We start from the raw sequence: 17,421 nt of genomic DNA on the forward strand, positions 1-17,421 counted from the left end.
TGAGACAACGGAGGAGCAGCCATGTATTTGTATCAAGTGTGTACTCTATTTCCAGTGGATTTAGACTGAAGAGACCATGAGATCAAAATAAGGTTGATACATTGAAAGGCTGTGCATCAGGCTGTACGCATAAACTAATATGCATAAGCATAATTGCTTCAAAATTGAAGTGTACTCTGGGCTTAACTAGCATGCTAAGCAGCAGGCAGCTCACTAGGGTTTGGAGCACAGCTAATGTACCAAAAACTCAAAGGTTGATCATTCTTGCACACACTGATTGACAAACACTTCAAGTGGAGGATCCATTGCATGATTTCTTTTTTGGACAAGTGTGACAGTCACAGCTCATACTGATTGTTAATATTAGTCTGTCCATCTCATCCACAAACGCCTATGGCCAGCTTTGTCTCCATACCAGTGTGATGAATCCGATTTTCAAGCAGAAAGAACTGGATGAAATATTTTGAATGTTCTGATCCACAATCTGACTTGTGATGCAGCCTGAATCACAATCACACTGTGTTCGTTCGTTGGCCAGAAGAGACCGAGTCTGGTTTCTCCCAAAGTTTTTTTCTCCATTCTGTCACCTCTGAGTTTGGGGTCCTTGCCACTGTCGCCACTGTCACCTCTGGCTTACTTAAGCCCCTTTCACACAGCGCGATGATCCCGGCAAATTGCCGGGAAATTGCCAGAACGCCTTCTGTGTGAACGCAAACACGACCCGGGATTGATGCCGGCATCGATGCCGGGTTTGGGACCTAGTAACATTGCCGTGTTCAGTCCTGGAACGCGTGCTGTGTGAACAAAAACCGTAATAATGCCGCGTCGTAGTGATGACGCTGAAGCCAGGATCGTTCGCCAGCTAGTGAAACGGTACATAATGTGCAAGTTTATGATCGAATCAGAGAAAAAAAAAAATGCACAATTGGGTTTTTCGAGAGAGAGAAATCGCAGCTCATAAGCAAACTTAAGACGCTGCTGAGACATTACAAGTCACATCGATGTCACGTGTCTTTACGGGATTTTTACGGGTTGTGTGTGAACGCACTCTCTGATTCCAGAAAATCACTGGCAGTGTGAATGAACCCAAATCAAATGAACCCGGGTCACTTTATCCGTGTATTTTCCGGAATCTCTGTGTGAAAGGGGCTTTAGTTGGGGACACTTAATATTCAGCAATATGATTGATCTGACTGTACTGACGCTGTTGTATGGGAACTGAACTGAGCTGGATGATGACACCACTTTTTTCTGCAGAACTGCTTTATAGCTGAACTAAAATCATTTCATAATTGATAGCTAGATATTTGATATTATTTAGCATGTGTATATATATCCAATATAATGTACTTTACACAGTTATTGAACCTAAACGAATCAACACTGAACTAATTTTAACTGAATAATGACTGCTGTCAAGTTATTTTCCCGTTTCTCAATGTAAAGCTGCTTTGAAACAAACTGTATTGTATAAAGCGCTAAATAAATAAAGGTGATTTGACTAGTTAATTTAACCAGGTTAATCCTTCAACTGATGATCAGGTTAGACTGGCTTAGTGTGGCCTATATGTAGCATCCTATCTTCACACAGAATTTGGTGCTTCTGAAACATTGAAATGCATCAAGAATCAAAACCAAATCAAATAGTGCATGAAAAGTGTGTTTCAAATAAGTTCATTTAAAATAGGATGCCACCTTTGAGGGTAACTTAGTCTTAACAGAAATGCAAAAAAAGGTCTCAAACACATTTGGTTTGATTATGATTTCACTTTTCTAACTTTAGTTAGTGTGTAATGTTGCTGTTTGAGCATAAACAACATCTGCAAAGTTCCAACGCTCGAAGTTCAAAGCAAAGGGAGATATTTGCTTTTAAAGAAATCACTTTTTAAGGACTACAACAAACAGCTGGTAGGGACTACACAAACATTCCTCCAGGGTTAGTGACATCACTAACCCCAAACATTTACATAAACCCCGCCCCCAGAACACGATTTATAGATTATCATGACAGAATATGCTAAATCAATGACTAGAAGATACTTAACTCCACATCAGCAGCATAAATTCTTCAACTAACCATTCAGAAACGTCCAGTTGCTATATGTCTCCATCTTTGTCTGACTCCGGTTTGAACATAAGACTAAAAGTTTTTGAAACTTTCAGTGCATGTCTGTGTGAGGTAAAAGGACACAAGCTGTTGAAGCTCTGCCCTCTGTGACGGAAGCAGCAGCTCATTTGCATTTAAAGGGACAGACACAAAAACGGTGCGTTTTTGTTAACCCTCAAAAAGTGACCATTTTAACATGCTATATAAAAATATCTGTGGGGTATTTTGAGCTAAAACTTCACATACACACTCTGGGGACATCAGAGACTTATTTTACATCTTGTGAAAATGGCATTATACCACCCCTATAAGGACATAGAACTCAAACGCTCTTTGCTCATCTCAAAACAGACAAAGCTGTAGGGGAGAGAGGAGAGTGATGGGTGCTTTTTAAAGGAAAAGACAAGTGCTGATATGTCCTCCTAACATTCAATAGCAGTGAGAAAGGGAGAAGATAGCACATGCAAATTTAATGAAGTTATGTTTATTTTCCTGCTGTGTGTGCGTGCGCACATGCAGCTCTCCACCCACGCTTCCCTGCGGCTGCGCTCAGATAGGGGGGCTTTGTAACCATCATAGTTCAACTCTAAACCCGTGTTTCTCTTTCTCAGGGAGACACTGTGTAGATCATAGAAATGTATACACGACTAGTTTTCAATTATTAAGTAGTAAAGAAATAAAAGGCTGGAATTCACCGCTGAGCCAAAGGGGTCCCCTCCCCCCCAAAAAAATTAACGTCAGAATAGGAGGTTGTCACCGGTGGCAGCACTAACAACATGGGATGACAGAACCCCAAATATGACAAATTTGGCAAATCCTAATAATTCTTCTGATAAAATCTAAAGTCTTTGATCGTTAGCTTGACATGTTCACCGACAGCCAATTAATGACCATTGCGATCACATTATTTTATTATCATTTTATTTATATTATATATAAGTACAAAGTATTTGTATTTGTATAAGTATAAGTATTTGAACACCTGTCTATCAGCTAGAATTCTGACCCTCAAAGACCTGTTAGTCTGCCTTTAAAATGTCCACCTCCACTCCATTTATTATCCTAAATTAGATGCACCTGTTTGAGGTCGTTAGCTGCATAAAGACACCTGTCCACCCCATACAATCAGTAAGAATCCAACTACTAACATGGCCAAGACCAAAGAGCTGTCCAAAGACACTAGAGACAAAATTGTACACCTCCACAAGGCTGGAAAGGGCTACGGGGAAATTGCCAAGCAGCTTGGTGAAAAAAGGTCCACTGTTGGAGCAATCATTAGAAAATGGAAGAAGCTAAACATGACTGTCAATCTCCCTCGGACTGGGGCTCCATGCAAGATCTCACCTCGTGGGGTCTCAATGATCCTAAGAAAGGTGAGAAATCAGCCCAGAACTACACGGGAGGAGCTGGTCAATGACCTGAAAAGAGCTGGGACCACCGTTTCCAAGGTTACTGTTGGTAATACACTAAGACGTCATGGTTTGAAATCATGCATGGCACGGAAGGTTCCCCTGCTTAAACCAGCACATGTAAAGGCCCGTCTTAAGTTTACCAATGACCATTTGGATGATCCAGAGGAGTCATGGGAGAAAGTCATGTGGTCAGATGAGACCAAAATAGAACTTTTTGGTCATAATTCCACTAAACGTGTTTGGAGGAAGAAGAATGATGAGTACCATCCCAAGAACACCATCCCTACTGTGAAGCATGGGGGTGGTAGCATCATGCTTTGGGGGTGTTTTTCTGCACATGGGACAGGGCGACTGCACTGTATTAAGGAGAGGATGACCGGGGCCATGTATTGCGAGATTTTGGGGAACAACCTCCTTCCCTCAGTTAGAGAATTGAAGATGGGTCGAGGCTGGGTCTTCCAACATGACAATGACCCGAAGCACACAGCCAGGATAACCAAGGAGTGGCTCTGTAAGAAGCATATCAAGGTTCTGGCGTGGCCTAGCCAGTCTCCAGACCTAAACCCAATAGAGAATCTTTGGAGGGAGCTCAAACTCTGTGTTTCTCAGCGACAGCCCAGAAACCTGACTGATCTAGAGAAGATCTGTGTGGAGGAGTGGGCCAAAATCCCTCCTGCAGTGTGTGCAAACCTGGTGAAAAACTACAGGAAACGTTTGACCTGTAATTGCAAACAAAGGCTACTGTACCAAATATTAACATTGATTTTCTCAGGTGTTCAAATACTTATTTGCAGCTGTATCATACAAATAAATAGTTAAAAAATCATACATTGTGATTTCTGTTTTTTTTTTTTTTAGATTATGTCTCTCACAGTGGACATGCACCTACGATGACAATTTCAGACCCCTCCATGATTTCTAAGTGGGAGAACTTGCAAAATAGCAGGGTGTTCAAATACTTATTTGACTCACTGTGTATATATATATATATATATATATATATATATATATATATATATATATATATATATATAAAAAATAATAATAAAATAATGTGATCGCAATGGTCATTAATTGGCTGTCGGTGAACATGTCAAGCTAACGATATATATATATATATATATATATATATATATATATATATATATATATATATATATATATAAAATATATTATATTATATTATATTATATATATATATATATATATATATATATATATATATATATATATATATATATATATATATATATATATATATATATATATATATATATATATATACACACACACACACACACACACACATACACACACACACACATACACACACATACACACACATACATATATATATATATATAAATGAATAAACAACAGACATACTTGACTTCATATACCTGGCTGGCCATTAGTTTGTGGTATTTGTTTGCAGATGGGTCTTATTTAGACAAATGTGACCTAAGTGTCCAAAAACATTTTAGGGCCACAGCTCAATTCTGCAAACCAAGTTGGAATGGATTCTTACCTTGCACCCTTCACATGCGCTGACTCCATAGTGGTAGCCCGAGGACTTGTCCTGGCAGACGAAACAAGGCTTGTAGATCCGTGGGGGAGGCGGCGGAGAGGGTGGGCTGGGTACGATCTCCTCCGAGCTTGTGCTCTGGGTCTCCACAGCTACAAGGGAACAGAGACAGCCTTTAGTTTGACTCAATGTGCCATAATTTTCTCACAAGGGTTATTAGGTTCATTTAAAAAAAAAAAAAAAAAAAAAAAAAAATTCGTTTTGTCTTTTAGCAACAGTCTGCAGAGACCTTCAACCTTCAAAAGATTCCTCCGCTCCCCAGGAAGGCTCAGTGAGGGAACACGCACGCAAGATGAGTAGCTAAGGTCATGCTTCTCAGGAGGACGCCTCCATTCCTGGGGTGAGCAGACAGATAGGCTGGTGCCACGCTCTCCTTAAACACTCACTCTGCTTTCTTCCTGGTTTCAGTTGCTACCAACTGGGACGAGTGCCAGCCTTAATTAATAAAGTCATGACAGCCAGCCGGGGTGTGGAGGGGGCGCCCGAGCCACATGGCACTGTCACAGGGCTGCCATGACCAAGAACTCACGAAACAACAATGCAATTTAAATGGCAGAATATGAAGGGAACCCATGACAGAGTATGTCCTGCCCTCTCCACATGCCAAGGGCACAAAACGACAAGGACGCTGTATTTTGAATAGCTGAAATTCGACACATCACTGATGTTACCCCTGTATGAATATGCCCACATGTAAATGATCGACTCTGCATGGTGGTGATAATGGCACCGCCATATTTTCAAACCATAAACTTACACAGACACATTTACGCAGCGACCCTCATATGTCTCTACCCTGCCGTCCTCCTCTCCTCTCCCGCTGCCTCACAAATGCCATGCCGTGGAGGAAAATAAGAGAAAGAGAGATACTGCTAGTGAAGGGAAGCACGCTACTATGCGGGTGCAGTTCAGGTCTGTCAATAATCTGAGTTACACAAAGATTCAGGTGTTGTTTCAATAACCCCCAATATATGTTGAAAAGGGCTCAATTTTAACATTAAGAGCACTTCAAAAAAAAAGAAAAAAGAAAAAGAGTTCAAAACTTTCATTTACTTTTACATGAACATTTTCCACTCTCTGTCCCTTTGAATGTTTTTGCTAGTGATGGGGACAAGACCGCCTATGCCGAGTCCGAGTCAAGACCGAGTCTTTGAAGGGTCGAGACCGAGTCCGTTGGTTTTCAAATACAGTCGAGTCCGAGTCAAGACCGAGTCTTTGAGGAAGCAAGTCCGAGTCGAGGCCGAGTCTTTAGGAGTCGAGACCAAGACCATAAAAACATGTCAGTTTTCATATTCATGATTTAATATCACCCCAGTGACAGAGTCTTTGAAGGATTGAGTCCGAGTCAAGACCGAGTCTTTGAAGGAACAAGTCCGAGAAAGCAGAAATCGGTCTCGAGACCGGTCTCGACTCGAGTACTACGTCACTAGTTTTTGCTACTGTACTTTTAAGATATCTATATGATTTCTATTGTGACTGACCTAACCTTCAGGTACAGGTGACTTAACTCTTTTTATTTAAAAGGTTTAAGCGGTTAATTTTGTAATGTCATCATAAATGATTTCTGATAAAAACAGGATTTTTTATTAAGTAGCCAATATGCTTCACAATTTAAATAAAAGTATCTGTATTAAAGCTAATTCTGTCAACATTTAGGAGTCCACTAGCATATACACCAATGTGCAAATGTCTGGGGTTGGTAAGTAAAAAAAAAAAAAAAATTAAAAAAATTAAAAAGTCTATTATGCTCACCAAAGGTAAAACTACGGTAAAAAACAAAACAAAAAAACAACTAATGAAAAATATTACAACTTTATAATGATGTCTCATCTCTTGATAAAGCAATCTGTAACAGCTAGCCTATGTGGTAGAGACAGACAGTAAGGTCTGCTTTACACTAATCCAGTGAGTCAGAAATCTAATCAAACCTGTGAGACTGTCTACCTACAGCCCCAACCTCACAAATGCCTGAATGATGAGACAATTCCCTCTTTAATTACAAGTAAACTGGTGACACTAGCTCAACAGCGAGTTAAATAGATATTGCACATGTTTGTCTATTTCGAGTGATACAGGAGAAAATGAGGCCTCACTTCCATCACACTACACATGCACTGTTGCTGAGCCGGTGGGCAATTGTCTGCGTCTATTTCCTGTCGTCAGAAAAAGCAGTCAAAGCTAAAAATACCAATCTGGCACCATCACTGAGTTAGATGAGGATGTCGAGTTCTTATCTCTTTCCACGCACATACAGCAAACGTGCCCACAAACGCAAACATGCTTCACAACACGCGATCAAACGCTAACACAACCGGCTTCAATGCAGTGTGTTCAGAGAGCTGCTAAAGGGTTTTATTTAGCCTAACAAATGTGGAAGAAAAAAAAAAAAAAAGAATGCCATGAAGGGAAAGTTTATGGAGAATTACAAATTTATTACCCAAATATAGACTACACCTCACCAATGCTTTTACATGACATTTCCAGTTAATCACAGGATAAAAATAACAATTTTGTTTACACGCACAAAGATCCATCTCTTGCCTATAAGAAATAATAAATAAAAAAAGCCAAATATCTGCCAGTATATTGGTTGACCACAAATGGGAAACATAGAAACAAAGTCATTTGGGAGAAAACAGCAGCAATGTAACAAAGCTTAGAATTTTTTTTTAATGCAACTATTTTGCCTTACAAAGGCAATGCCTACAAGAAAGTTTTAATTCAATTCAAATTTCTATATAAATTGTATCTATGTTTCTCTGAATCTGCGCAAAGTTTAACCAGTTTAAATCCGTAATCTTGAGCTGCAGGTCTCAGTCAATGAGCATTACTTTTCATCCTTTTTTTTTTTTTTTTCCTTACAGCACAAAGTGGCATCTCACTGCAAAACATCCACAGATGGTACTTCAGTTTGTATTTTCACACAAAGAGAGAACAGGAAGTGAGAAAAACTACCGGCTGGCATCACACATCCTGCTCTCATGAACGCCAGAGCTTCGAGAAGGTGAGACTGTTATTAGATGTCAAAGAATACATTTCTCTCCCACAATTATTCTCACTGTTGCACTTGTTCCCCTTCACCAAATCTCACTCGCTTTTTGTATGCCATTCACTCGTTCCCTAGAGCGCCGTCTGACCTCTTTCTGCTGCACAGCTCTGATATGAGTGGCACATTTTCCATAACAGGGACAGAGCTCAGCGCAGATCCAGGACAATGTCATGAGAACCGCTCTTCTGACAGCAGACACTCCAGCGGTGGGCCAAATTATGCCTTCATCTTCTCTTGCCCACACCACAGTTTCTCAAACTTCCTTAAAACTTGATCTGATTAATAATAAATAGCGCAAATTAAAAATTGAACTGCTGAACTGAACAGAGAAATCCCCGCTCTAATATAAGTGAAAGTTTGAGTGTTGGAAGCCGCTTTTCTGAACCCGAGTAACCCTGAATAAGTGCAGAACTGATAGCACGAGCGGCTTCCTGTGAAGCTGTGATCAGGTGGCACGCTCTAATTACGCACTCTGTTGCATCTCTGAGACGACGCCTCTTAGTCATGGCTGTTGAGTTGGCCTGTAGCTCTAGAGAACAACCTTGCGCTGAAATCAGGTTTAATTATGCCCAGAGGTTCGACCCAGGGTAACCTTACATTAAACGCTGTGAGGCTTTAGAAAAGGGCTGGCTTCATCACCTGTCTGAGACGGCCCTCGTGTACACGGAAAACATCAGTTATCAAGGTGTTCTTTAGCTGTTTGACAACCCCACGTACTTCCATGGTTAAATCCCATATTAAAACTGCCAACACACAGGCTCCGTTCCAAAACCTTGCAAGCTGGCAAGCTAGATAGCATATTAAATCATCAAGTATGCAGTCTTTTAAAACACTTTGTTTTTAGTTACAATTTAAGGTAGCAACGTATGCATTCTTCATAAAAGAGGCAATCCCAGAATGCATGTAGAGGCAGCTCTCTAGGTTTTGGAGCACAAGTATCGTTCTCAATGATCTTAATCATTCTTATTTTGTGAGGGTCTAAAATCCCAAGAGGGCAACAATGTCATCTTAAAATCACAAGGACTTGATTTTTTTTTTTTTTTTTTTTTGTTTAAACAAAAGAGAATAAGACGAGTAACAATGGCATTAATGGCAGCCTGCACAAGCAGCTGGCACTGACGTCCTGTCAGTTGAGAGGGGTGAAGGAGAGAAAGATGGTTCTTGTATTTTCCCCAGAGATTGTTAAACTCAATGAACTGCACTGACCCCTGTCTATTAATAAAATAAGACAAATCAAAGAGCAAAACAAACTTTGAAAACTTGTACATTATAAAAATATTACAAAAAAATAATAATATTATTATATATATTATATAGTATAGGGTACCACATACATTTTATATTGCATCCTTTATTACATCATTTTATATCTTAAGAGAAAAACATTAATGATAACCATCATTAATGCTTTATTTTAAAATAAACTATAAAAATGCATGCTCTGTATACATCTGTATAGATCATTGTATAATTTGTATATCACTAGCCTCTATCTTAGGGCAGAGGTGCCCACACTTTTTATTATGAAGGGCCGTTGGCTGAAAGTAAATGTTGCATTATATACATTTTTAAAATCTGATTCACTTATATTTTCTACAATCATAAAACAAATGTTAAAGAAGTCAGAAATGAAGATATGCTTCAATGGCATGTTTCCCCCTCCCCAATTCCAGCCCTTTTGTGATACGACATGCCTGGCCAAATTAAAGGTCATCATGGGCCAACTCCGGTTTGGGCATCTCTGTGTTAGGGGTTTTCCTTCTAACTGTTGCCTTTGATTTATCTGATTTTTTTTGTGTGTGTGTGTGTGTGTGTGTGTGTGTGTGTGTGTGTGTGTGTGTGTGTGTGTGTGTGTGTGTGTGTGTGTGTGTGTGTGTGTGTGTGTGTGTGTGTGTGTGTGTGTGTGTGTGTGTGTGTGTGTGTGTAAACTTATTCAAAACTGCTATACAAAAATAAATTAGACAAAGCAATGCACATACTATATTACACATTCCCACATGGATAATATGTATATTATTTCCCTTAGATGTACAGTACTAGCATATACTGACATTTCACAGGACATGTCAAAACAGGCTCCAGTCAGCAACTGGAGCGCTCTGCAGTAGCCCACGTTTAGGCAGACAATAATGTTACTGCACACAGAGTGCGAGCAAATATTGTAGCGTGAAAGTCTTTTGAGATGGTGGGTGTGTGTCTAAGTGTGAAAAATAGAGGAAAGATTTTGAGTTATGTGTGAGAGAGCAAGAAAGATAGAGAGCATGTGTGAGAAAGAGGAAAAATAGGGCAGAGCATGAAAGGAAAACGCAGCATACTTCTCAGCGTTGGCGGCAGCTCTCTGGGGGAAAGCGGATCCTGGTACAACTATTAAGCCTCCCTATACTTACCCGACACACACTCAATAAAAAATGAGCCCCATTTCTTTGTGTTATTCAAAGTTAACCCAGTAAGAGGGGGATGGATACAAATGAATCAAGGCCTCATCATTACCAACACCATTATGGTAATGGGACAGTGCTGCTGGGCACAGAGAGATAGAGACACTGGAGAAAAACGAGGGAACGTGCAGGATGAAAAGCACATGCGAGACTACGATGTAGGTCACTTTGCACCAGAGTGCCGTTGAGTCACAGGCCTGGATCAGTAGCTCAGTCGCGTGACTCATCCCTTTAAGCTCTGCCTCTTCTCTGCTATTGGTCAATGAGGACATGACAGGCTGCCTTTTTTGCCCAAGTCACATATTTTAGTTGGGGAAGTGGTGAAATGGTTTACTCCTACCCCTTGTGCTGGTATCCAGTCTCACAGGTTTTTATACATGTACAGGTTTTTATATATGATAGAAATGTGCTTTACATACACTAGTGGTTAAAAGTTTTAGATCAGTAAGATAGATTTTTAATGCTTTTAAAAGAAGTCTCTTCTGAGGCTGCATTTATTTGATAAAAAACTAATATTGTGATATATTATGGCAATTTAAAGTAACTTTTCTATTTTAATATATTCTAAAATTTAATTTATTTTTGTGATCAAAGCTGAATTTTCAGCATCATTACTCCAGTCTTCAGTGTCACATGATCCTTCAAAAATCATTCTAAAATGCTGATTTTATGCTAAAAAAAAACATTCATTAATATTTTCAATGTTTTCATTTTTTTTTTTCATAATTCTTTCATGAATAGAAGTTCAAAATAACAGCATTTATTTAAAATAGAATCTTTTCTAACATTATAAATGTCTTTACTGTAACTTTTGATCAATTTAACAAAAGATCAATTTAAAAGTATTGATTTATTTTATTTCCCCCCAAAAAATAAAGTAAAAATTCTTACTGACTCGAAACTTTTGAAGGGTAGGCTAGTGTTTGTTACAAAAGCTGTCCATTTCAGATAAATGCTGTTCTTTTGAACTTTCTATTCATCAAAGAATCCTAAAATGAAAAATGTAAAACACTGTTGTCAACATTGATTATAATAATAATAATTGTTTCTTGATCATCAAATCATCATATTAGAATGATTTCTGAAGGATCTTGTGACACTGAAGACTGGAGTAATGATGCTGAAAATTCAGCTTTGATCACAGGAATAAATAACACTTTACTACATATCTATATTGTATTCACATAGAAAACAGCCATTTTAAATTGTAATAATATTAAACAATATGACTGTTTTTGTTTGTATTTTTAATCAAATAAATGCAGCCTTGGTGAGCAGAAGATATTTAAAAACAAAAAAATCTTACCGATCTAAAACTTTTGACCGGTAGTGTACATGTGATATAGCCTACTACTGTTAATATCCAAACATAGCCGACTTCATACATGTACACAAAAAGATGGATTTACACAGGCCCAGACTTTTCTACCAACAGGGTTGTTTAGTGACAGTGCACAGAGACAACGTTTAACTGCAAACGCCTCAAACTTTATCTGTTGAAGAGGAGCTGCACTGAAGGTCTGAGTGATTCAGAAAAGTGACTAGGCCAGCACAAACAGATTGACACTGCTGGATGGTCAATTTCCATTTTGCAACAGCCATGACTTAGGCTGCAAACGCCTTAAGAGAAACTTTTTTTTTTAAAGCAAGGTACTGAGCAGCTCCCAGGCGCTAGACTATAAGCAAAGATCTCATGGTCTGATTCATGAGTCATTGTTTACACAGCACACAATAGGTCATGGGAACAGCATTTGCCCACAAACCAGTACTGTTGTTCAAGTAATAAAGTCTTCTCTAATCTTCACTGTATAAAATGTCTTTCATTGAGCGTCCTGAATGCTCAGAGTAACTTAAACTTCTCTCATCTCAAACACATGCTCTTTGTGTGGATTTCAGTCAGCTGGTGAATGGACTGAATCACAGGGACTTTTACAGTCCATTTACGTTTGAAGTCAAAATAAAGTCATATGCGTTTGCTCCGTCAAAAAAGGAGCTGACTGGACAATAATAGGCAGAATGTGATCACTTTAAAATTACATTTGACTAATTTGATTTGTTTTGTTTTTTTTAAACACAAATGTAATACTTCATGTCTTAACAATTCGACCAAACTCATTTGTTTTAATGAATGTTAATGGAGGAGAGGCTTCACTACATTGAACAAACTGCTTTTATGGGAAAACTGTTTTAATGAATCGATAACCCATCAGCTAATCGAGTCACCTTTATACAATACAGATTGTTTCAAAGCAGCTTTACTGTGATAACAGGAAAATAATGCATTTTTTTCAACTGTTATTCAGCTTAAGTCATTTCAGTGTTGATTCAGTTCTGCTGTAAAGATCAATTATTAAATTAATTAGTTTCATCTATAAAAGCAGTTCTGCAAAAAAAAAAGAAAAAAAGAATCATCCAGCTCAGTTTAGTTCTCTTACAACAGTCCCATATTTTGAAGCATGTTGGTAACAGTTTTAGTGCCCATTGACTTCTATCATAAAAACAAAAACATCACAAACAACATCTCAACATATCTTCTTTCATGTTTCACAGAAGAAAGTTAAACTTGGACGATAGTTTTGAACGATATGAGGCTGAGTAAATAATTTTTCGCTTGTGGGTGAAATATACGTTTAACATTAGATTAATAAATGCTGTAAAAAATGTTATACGTTTTTTTGACACCTAATGCATTAACTAATGTTCACTTCTACATATATTGACAGTTCATGTACTAGTAATGTCCATGCATTAATATATAAACACTTATAAATAAACTGTATATTAAAATTGCAAGAATGCAAGCGAGTATCAGTAAGAACTAGGGCTGCACGATTACTTGCGCTCAAACCAATTTGGATTATTGCGATTATGAAATCGCAGAGGCTGCGATTATTTTTTCAGAGGCTGCGGCGCTGCTCCACCTGAAAGCACTGTGCTTATGACGTGCATTCGAAAAAGCAACACGCATCAAACATCTTTCCAAACATAAGCATTTATGAACCTCTTGTCCAACAAAAGACAACATTTATTAAATCAAATCAAAGCATCTCAATCTTGTGTTTATTCAGCTACAGCGATAGTATGACGGCCATAGGGATTTCCAGGGATGACGTGTTGTCAAGTTCTGCGGCGGGGCATATTTGGCACATCTTAAATACACATTGTGTGGGCAACTATAAAATTGACTATTCTCACACTTCACATCACTGATTGACGTGTTGTAAATCTCATAGATACAATTCTCTGAACTGCGGTGCGTATATGGCGCCCATTGCGCGTTATAGATCAACTAACATGAATCATGACCATTATAAAGGTTTCTTAAATGACAAAAAAAATTCACTTACATGCATTTAAGAATAAAAATATCAGCCAAGGACTGAATGACATGTAGCTAACGCAACCAATCACAGTTCGTTTTGTTCTGCGTCATGTTTAGTGTGAAAATGTATAAAGTCGATGTCCCTAAAATAACAGACCGGCGTGGCATCTAATAAATTATTCATTCAAGAACGTTATGCAAGTTTACTGCAACAAAAGAGCCGTGAACTTCACATACTTTCGAAAATCCAGCATTCAGTTGATCCTGATGAGCGCTCATTGTCACAGTTGTAAACATTCTTCTTTCATGAGGGGTTTCGCGTCACGGCATTTAAGGTGATGCGTTCTAAAATAACGCTCAACTTGTGCAGGACATGCAATGAATCAGGAGAGGTGTCGTATTTGGCCAGAGAAGGCAAAAGTGATGTGAAAAGAATTGCATACCAAGTTTGTGGCATACCAAGAATATAGACTACTTTGCTGTTATTAGTACTGTAACTGTCATTTAGTGTTAAATTATTGTAGTTGGGTTAGGTGGGTTTATTGTGAATTTGTTACGTAAATTTGTTGCGTTTCGTATTTAGACTACTTTTTTTATACATTCAATTTTAAGACGACATTCCTTAATGTCATTTACTGTCGTTTTGAGGCTTTTTTTTTTTTTTTTTTAAGTATCAATTTATGGCACTGGTACCGTTTTAAAAGTATCGATTTGGCACCGCTATAAAAAAAATAAATAAAAAAAAAAACGATACCCAACCTTAATCGCAGCCTTTGCCAAATCGCGAGCGGTTTCATTTCGATGTATCGTGCAGCCCTAGTTAGAACAGGTCGAAATAAATCAAATCACAGTCTGCAGTCACATTCCAGTTAAAGTGTGTATAGCTGTCATTACTGTAGCAATTTTAATTGCAGCTGTTTAAGCGATTATGGAATCCTATCAATTATTTGTTGCATTGAAAAATTTTGCTAAAAATAACATGTAGGCCTAGCCTATTTTTGTGGTAGGGACAGTATAAATATTGGCAGGGAAAATACTAATTTGTACTATCCCAATTGGGCCAACAGGTTAAAAAAATAAAAAATAAATAAATACTGCAACCCTGGATTGGTATTTATTTCCAAAATAGTGACATAATCATAAAATGTATAAAAGTAGCATTCACAAATTGCATGTTTTTCCATGTCCCGTTTAAGATAGATTTGACAAAAATAGCAGAGATGGGTATTTAACATCCATTGCCCCATATAATCATTCATTTTGACAGTATAGATGTAACACATAATCAGTGACAGCCTCACTCCTATAAATACAGCAGCGAATGGCTGATTTGAGGTCCAGCGTTGCTAGCGAGCCCACGGTGGAGTGTAACAGCACAGAGAAGCAGTGACTTTTCATCACGGCAGCTGAAGTCAGCAGGGTGAAGCGTGAAAGCTTGTCAGGGCTCTTTGTGGTCAAAACCAAGAGGTAGCAATTTTCCAATTAAGACACATTTTTATGGGTTCCTTGGACAGCAGAGGGAAAAGGAAAGCCCTGAAAACAAACAAATAAGTGTGGTGCAGCACGTGGAGACAAGATTAGCATTTCCCAAAGAGCCTTATTACAGTTACGTCTCAAGACACTGGACTGCCTTCCTCAAGCAGGCAAATAAAAATACAAAGGCAGGCAAAGAGGGAAGGGATTTAATTAGATCAAGGTCAGTAATGAGATTAGCTTTTCACTAAAATCTTCATGGGCGGAGTTACGTGCGGGATCCCTGCTGAAAACTGTACGGGAATCAGGATCTTGAAGGCTTACAGTTTGTCTCCAAATAGCTTGCTTTGAGTTGGCCCTCCAGATACCGATCCACTTACGTCCCACTGCACCCTGCACATCTCAACCAACCCTGAGATGTGCAGGGTCTCAACCAACCCTGTACTGGGCTGTCACGCGAGCCCCAATCCCAGAGAATAGTTTATACGATGACAGGCGTGCTTAGCATATTGTGGACTTACAAAAGGGCCTAGAGAAGGGGGCCTGCTCAGTCATAGCTGAGGGAACCCCTGATCTGCCACTAATAGCCGCTGACCTACATTCATCTGCAACAGCCCATGCCTCAGTGAATGCGTAGAGAGGGACTCCAAATAAAAGAGGGGCTGTGAGACTGTTAGCACTAGTTAAGTACTTTTCTTACACTGCCTATAAAGCCAACAGCCTCTTAAACCTCAGCAAGGCCTGAGCACGTCTACGTCAGAGAGAAAGAGAGAATAAACTATGGATGGAGAAAAACAGAAAGATGGATAAAAGCAACAAGCTTTATTAAAAGTAATAGCTCCAGTAACCAAAGAAAGCTGCTCATTTTGGTGGTTTGCTGCCTCTAGGGATGCACGATTTTGTTAAAAAAAAATAATTAAATTGACATTTAAGAAAAATTGTTTTGTTTTTCCCCCCAAACCATCAAGCTTTTACACGGCTCGGAATTGTGCCTCATTTTGGTCGCATATGCTCCAAAAATGTATTGCCCTCTTATTTTGGTAAAATTCACATTTTCACAGATTCTGCAAGGGTTTCACAAACTTTCAAGCAGAACTGTATACATATGCAACAGTTTATTGAGCCTTTTCTTTTAACAGATTTATATTTCAACTACTGCGCGCGTGAAAATGGTATTTTCTACTCCCGTGTTGTGATTTAAAAGACACCCGGTAGCAAGTAACATGACTTGTTGACAATGGTTAATGACAGCCACAGTGGAGGGAAGAGTTTACGTGAACTTTAATTAAACGACTTCACATTAAGCTATCGAATGGCTTCAGAAGGCTTAGAATATAGTGCACAAAAACTTTACAGTGCTTTATGCGTTTATGCCTTTATGCCTTTTGTGGGGCTTAACAATAACACAGAATAGTGTGCACAATTTCGGATTTGGAATGGTTCCGTCTGACCGATACCCGTTCTGGCAAAGAATGGCAGTATTGGATCCAACACCAATACTAGTATCGGATAAGCGCATCCCTAGAGGAGACCAGATGAAAAGAACACGGTTACAAATAGGGATGCACCGATCCAAGATGATTCAATGTTACTATTATTATACTTGATCTGTAGATAAAGGTCAATGGTTTCACAAAACAACTTTATCTTGCTGGACTGTATTGCTGTACCTTAATCATGTTACTTTTTATAGTTGTTTTTCGTGAATGTTTTTTACAACAATACAAAGAGCAATGTGTAACGTTTTACCAGATTTAGTGCTACACTTATTGTCTCTTATTTGTTCCCCACTAAAAAATTTTTTTCACTAAATGTTCAGATTTCATACAATTATAGTGCACTCATGATTTTTCTAGAGTAACTTTTACTGCTGAATTATACACTAATCTAGTTTATAATAGCATTTTTGTCATAGATTATGATCATATATTTCTTTGATTTGTTTTTCTGTAAAACTGCGCTGGTATCGGATCGGATCTGAAATGTTTTTATCGTGCATCCCTAGTTACATATCAAATACCCAGCACTTGATTCA

General features: G+C 38.5%; 1 protein-coding gene across 5 annotated transcripts in view; it reads right to left on the reverse strand.

Moving 5' to 3' along the window:
* rarab (retinoic acid receptor, alpha b) overlaps positions 1-17,421 on the reverse strand; it is a 129,720-nt gene that overhangs the window by 12,271 nt on the left and 100,028 nt on the right. For all 5 annotated transcript variants that reach the window (XM_084135663.1, XM_084135662.1, XM_084135664.1 and 2 more), the window contains one exon: positions 5,048-5,196. In XM_084135663.1, coding sequence (XP_083991789.1) covers positions 5,048-5,196 — 149 coding nt within the window. The remainder of the gene's footprint in view (positions 1-5,047; positions 5,197-17,421) is intronic.

The sequence above is a fragment of the Abramis brama genome, assembly GCF_963993115.1.
Source record: "Abramis brama genome assembly, chromosome: 1".
NCBI classification, from domain to species: domain Eukaryota; kingdom Metazoa; phylum Chordata; class Actinopteri; order Cypriniformes; family Leuciscidae; genus Abramis; species Abramis brama.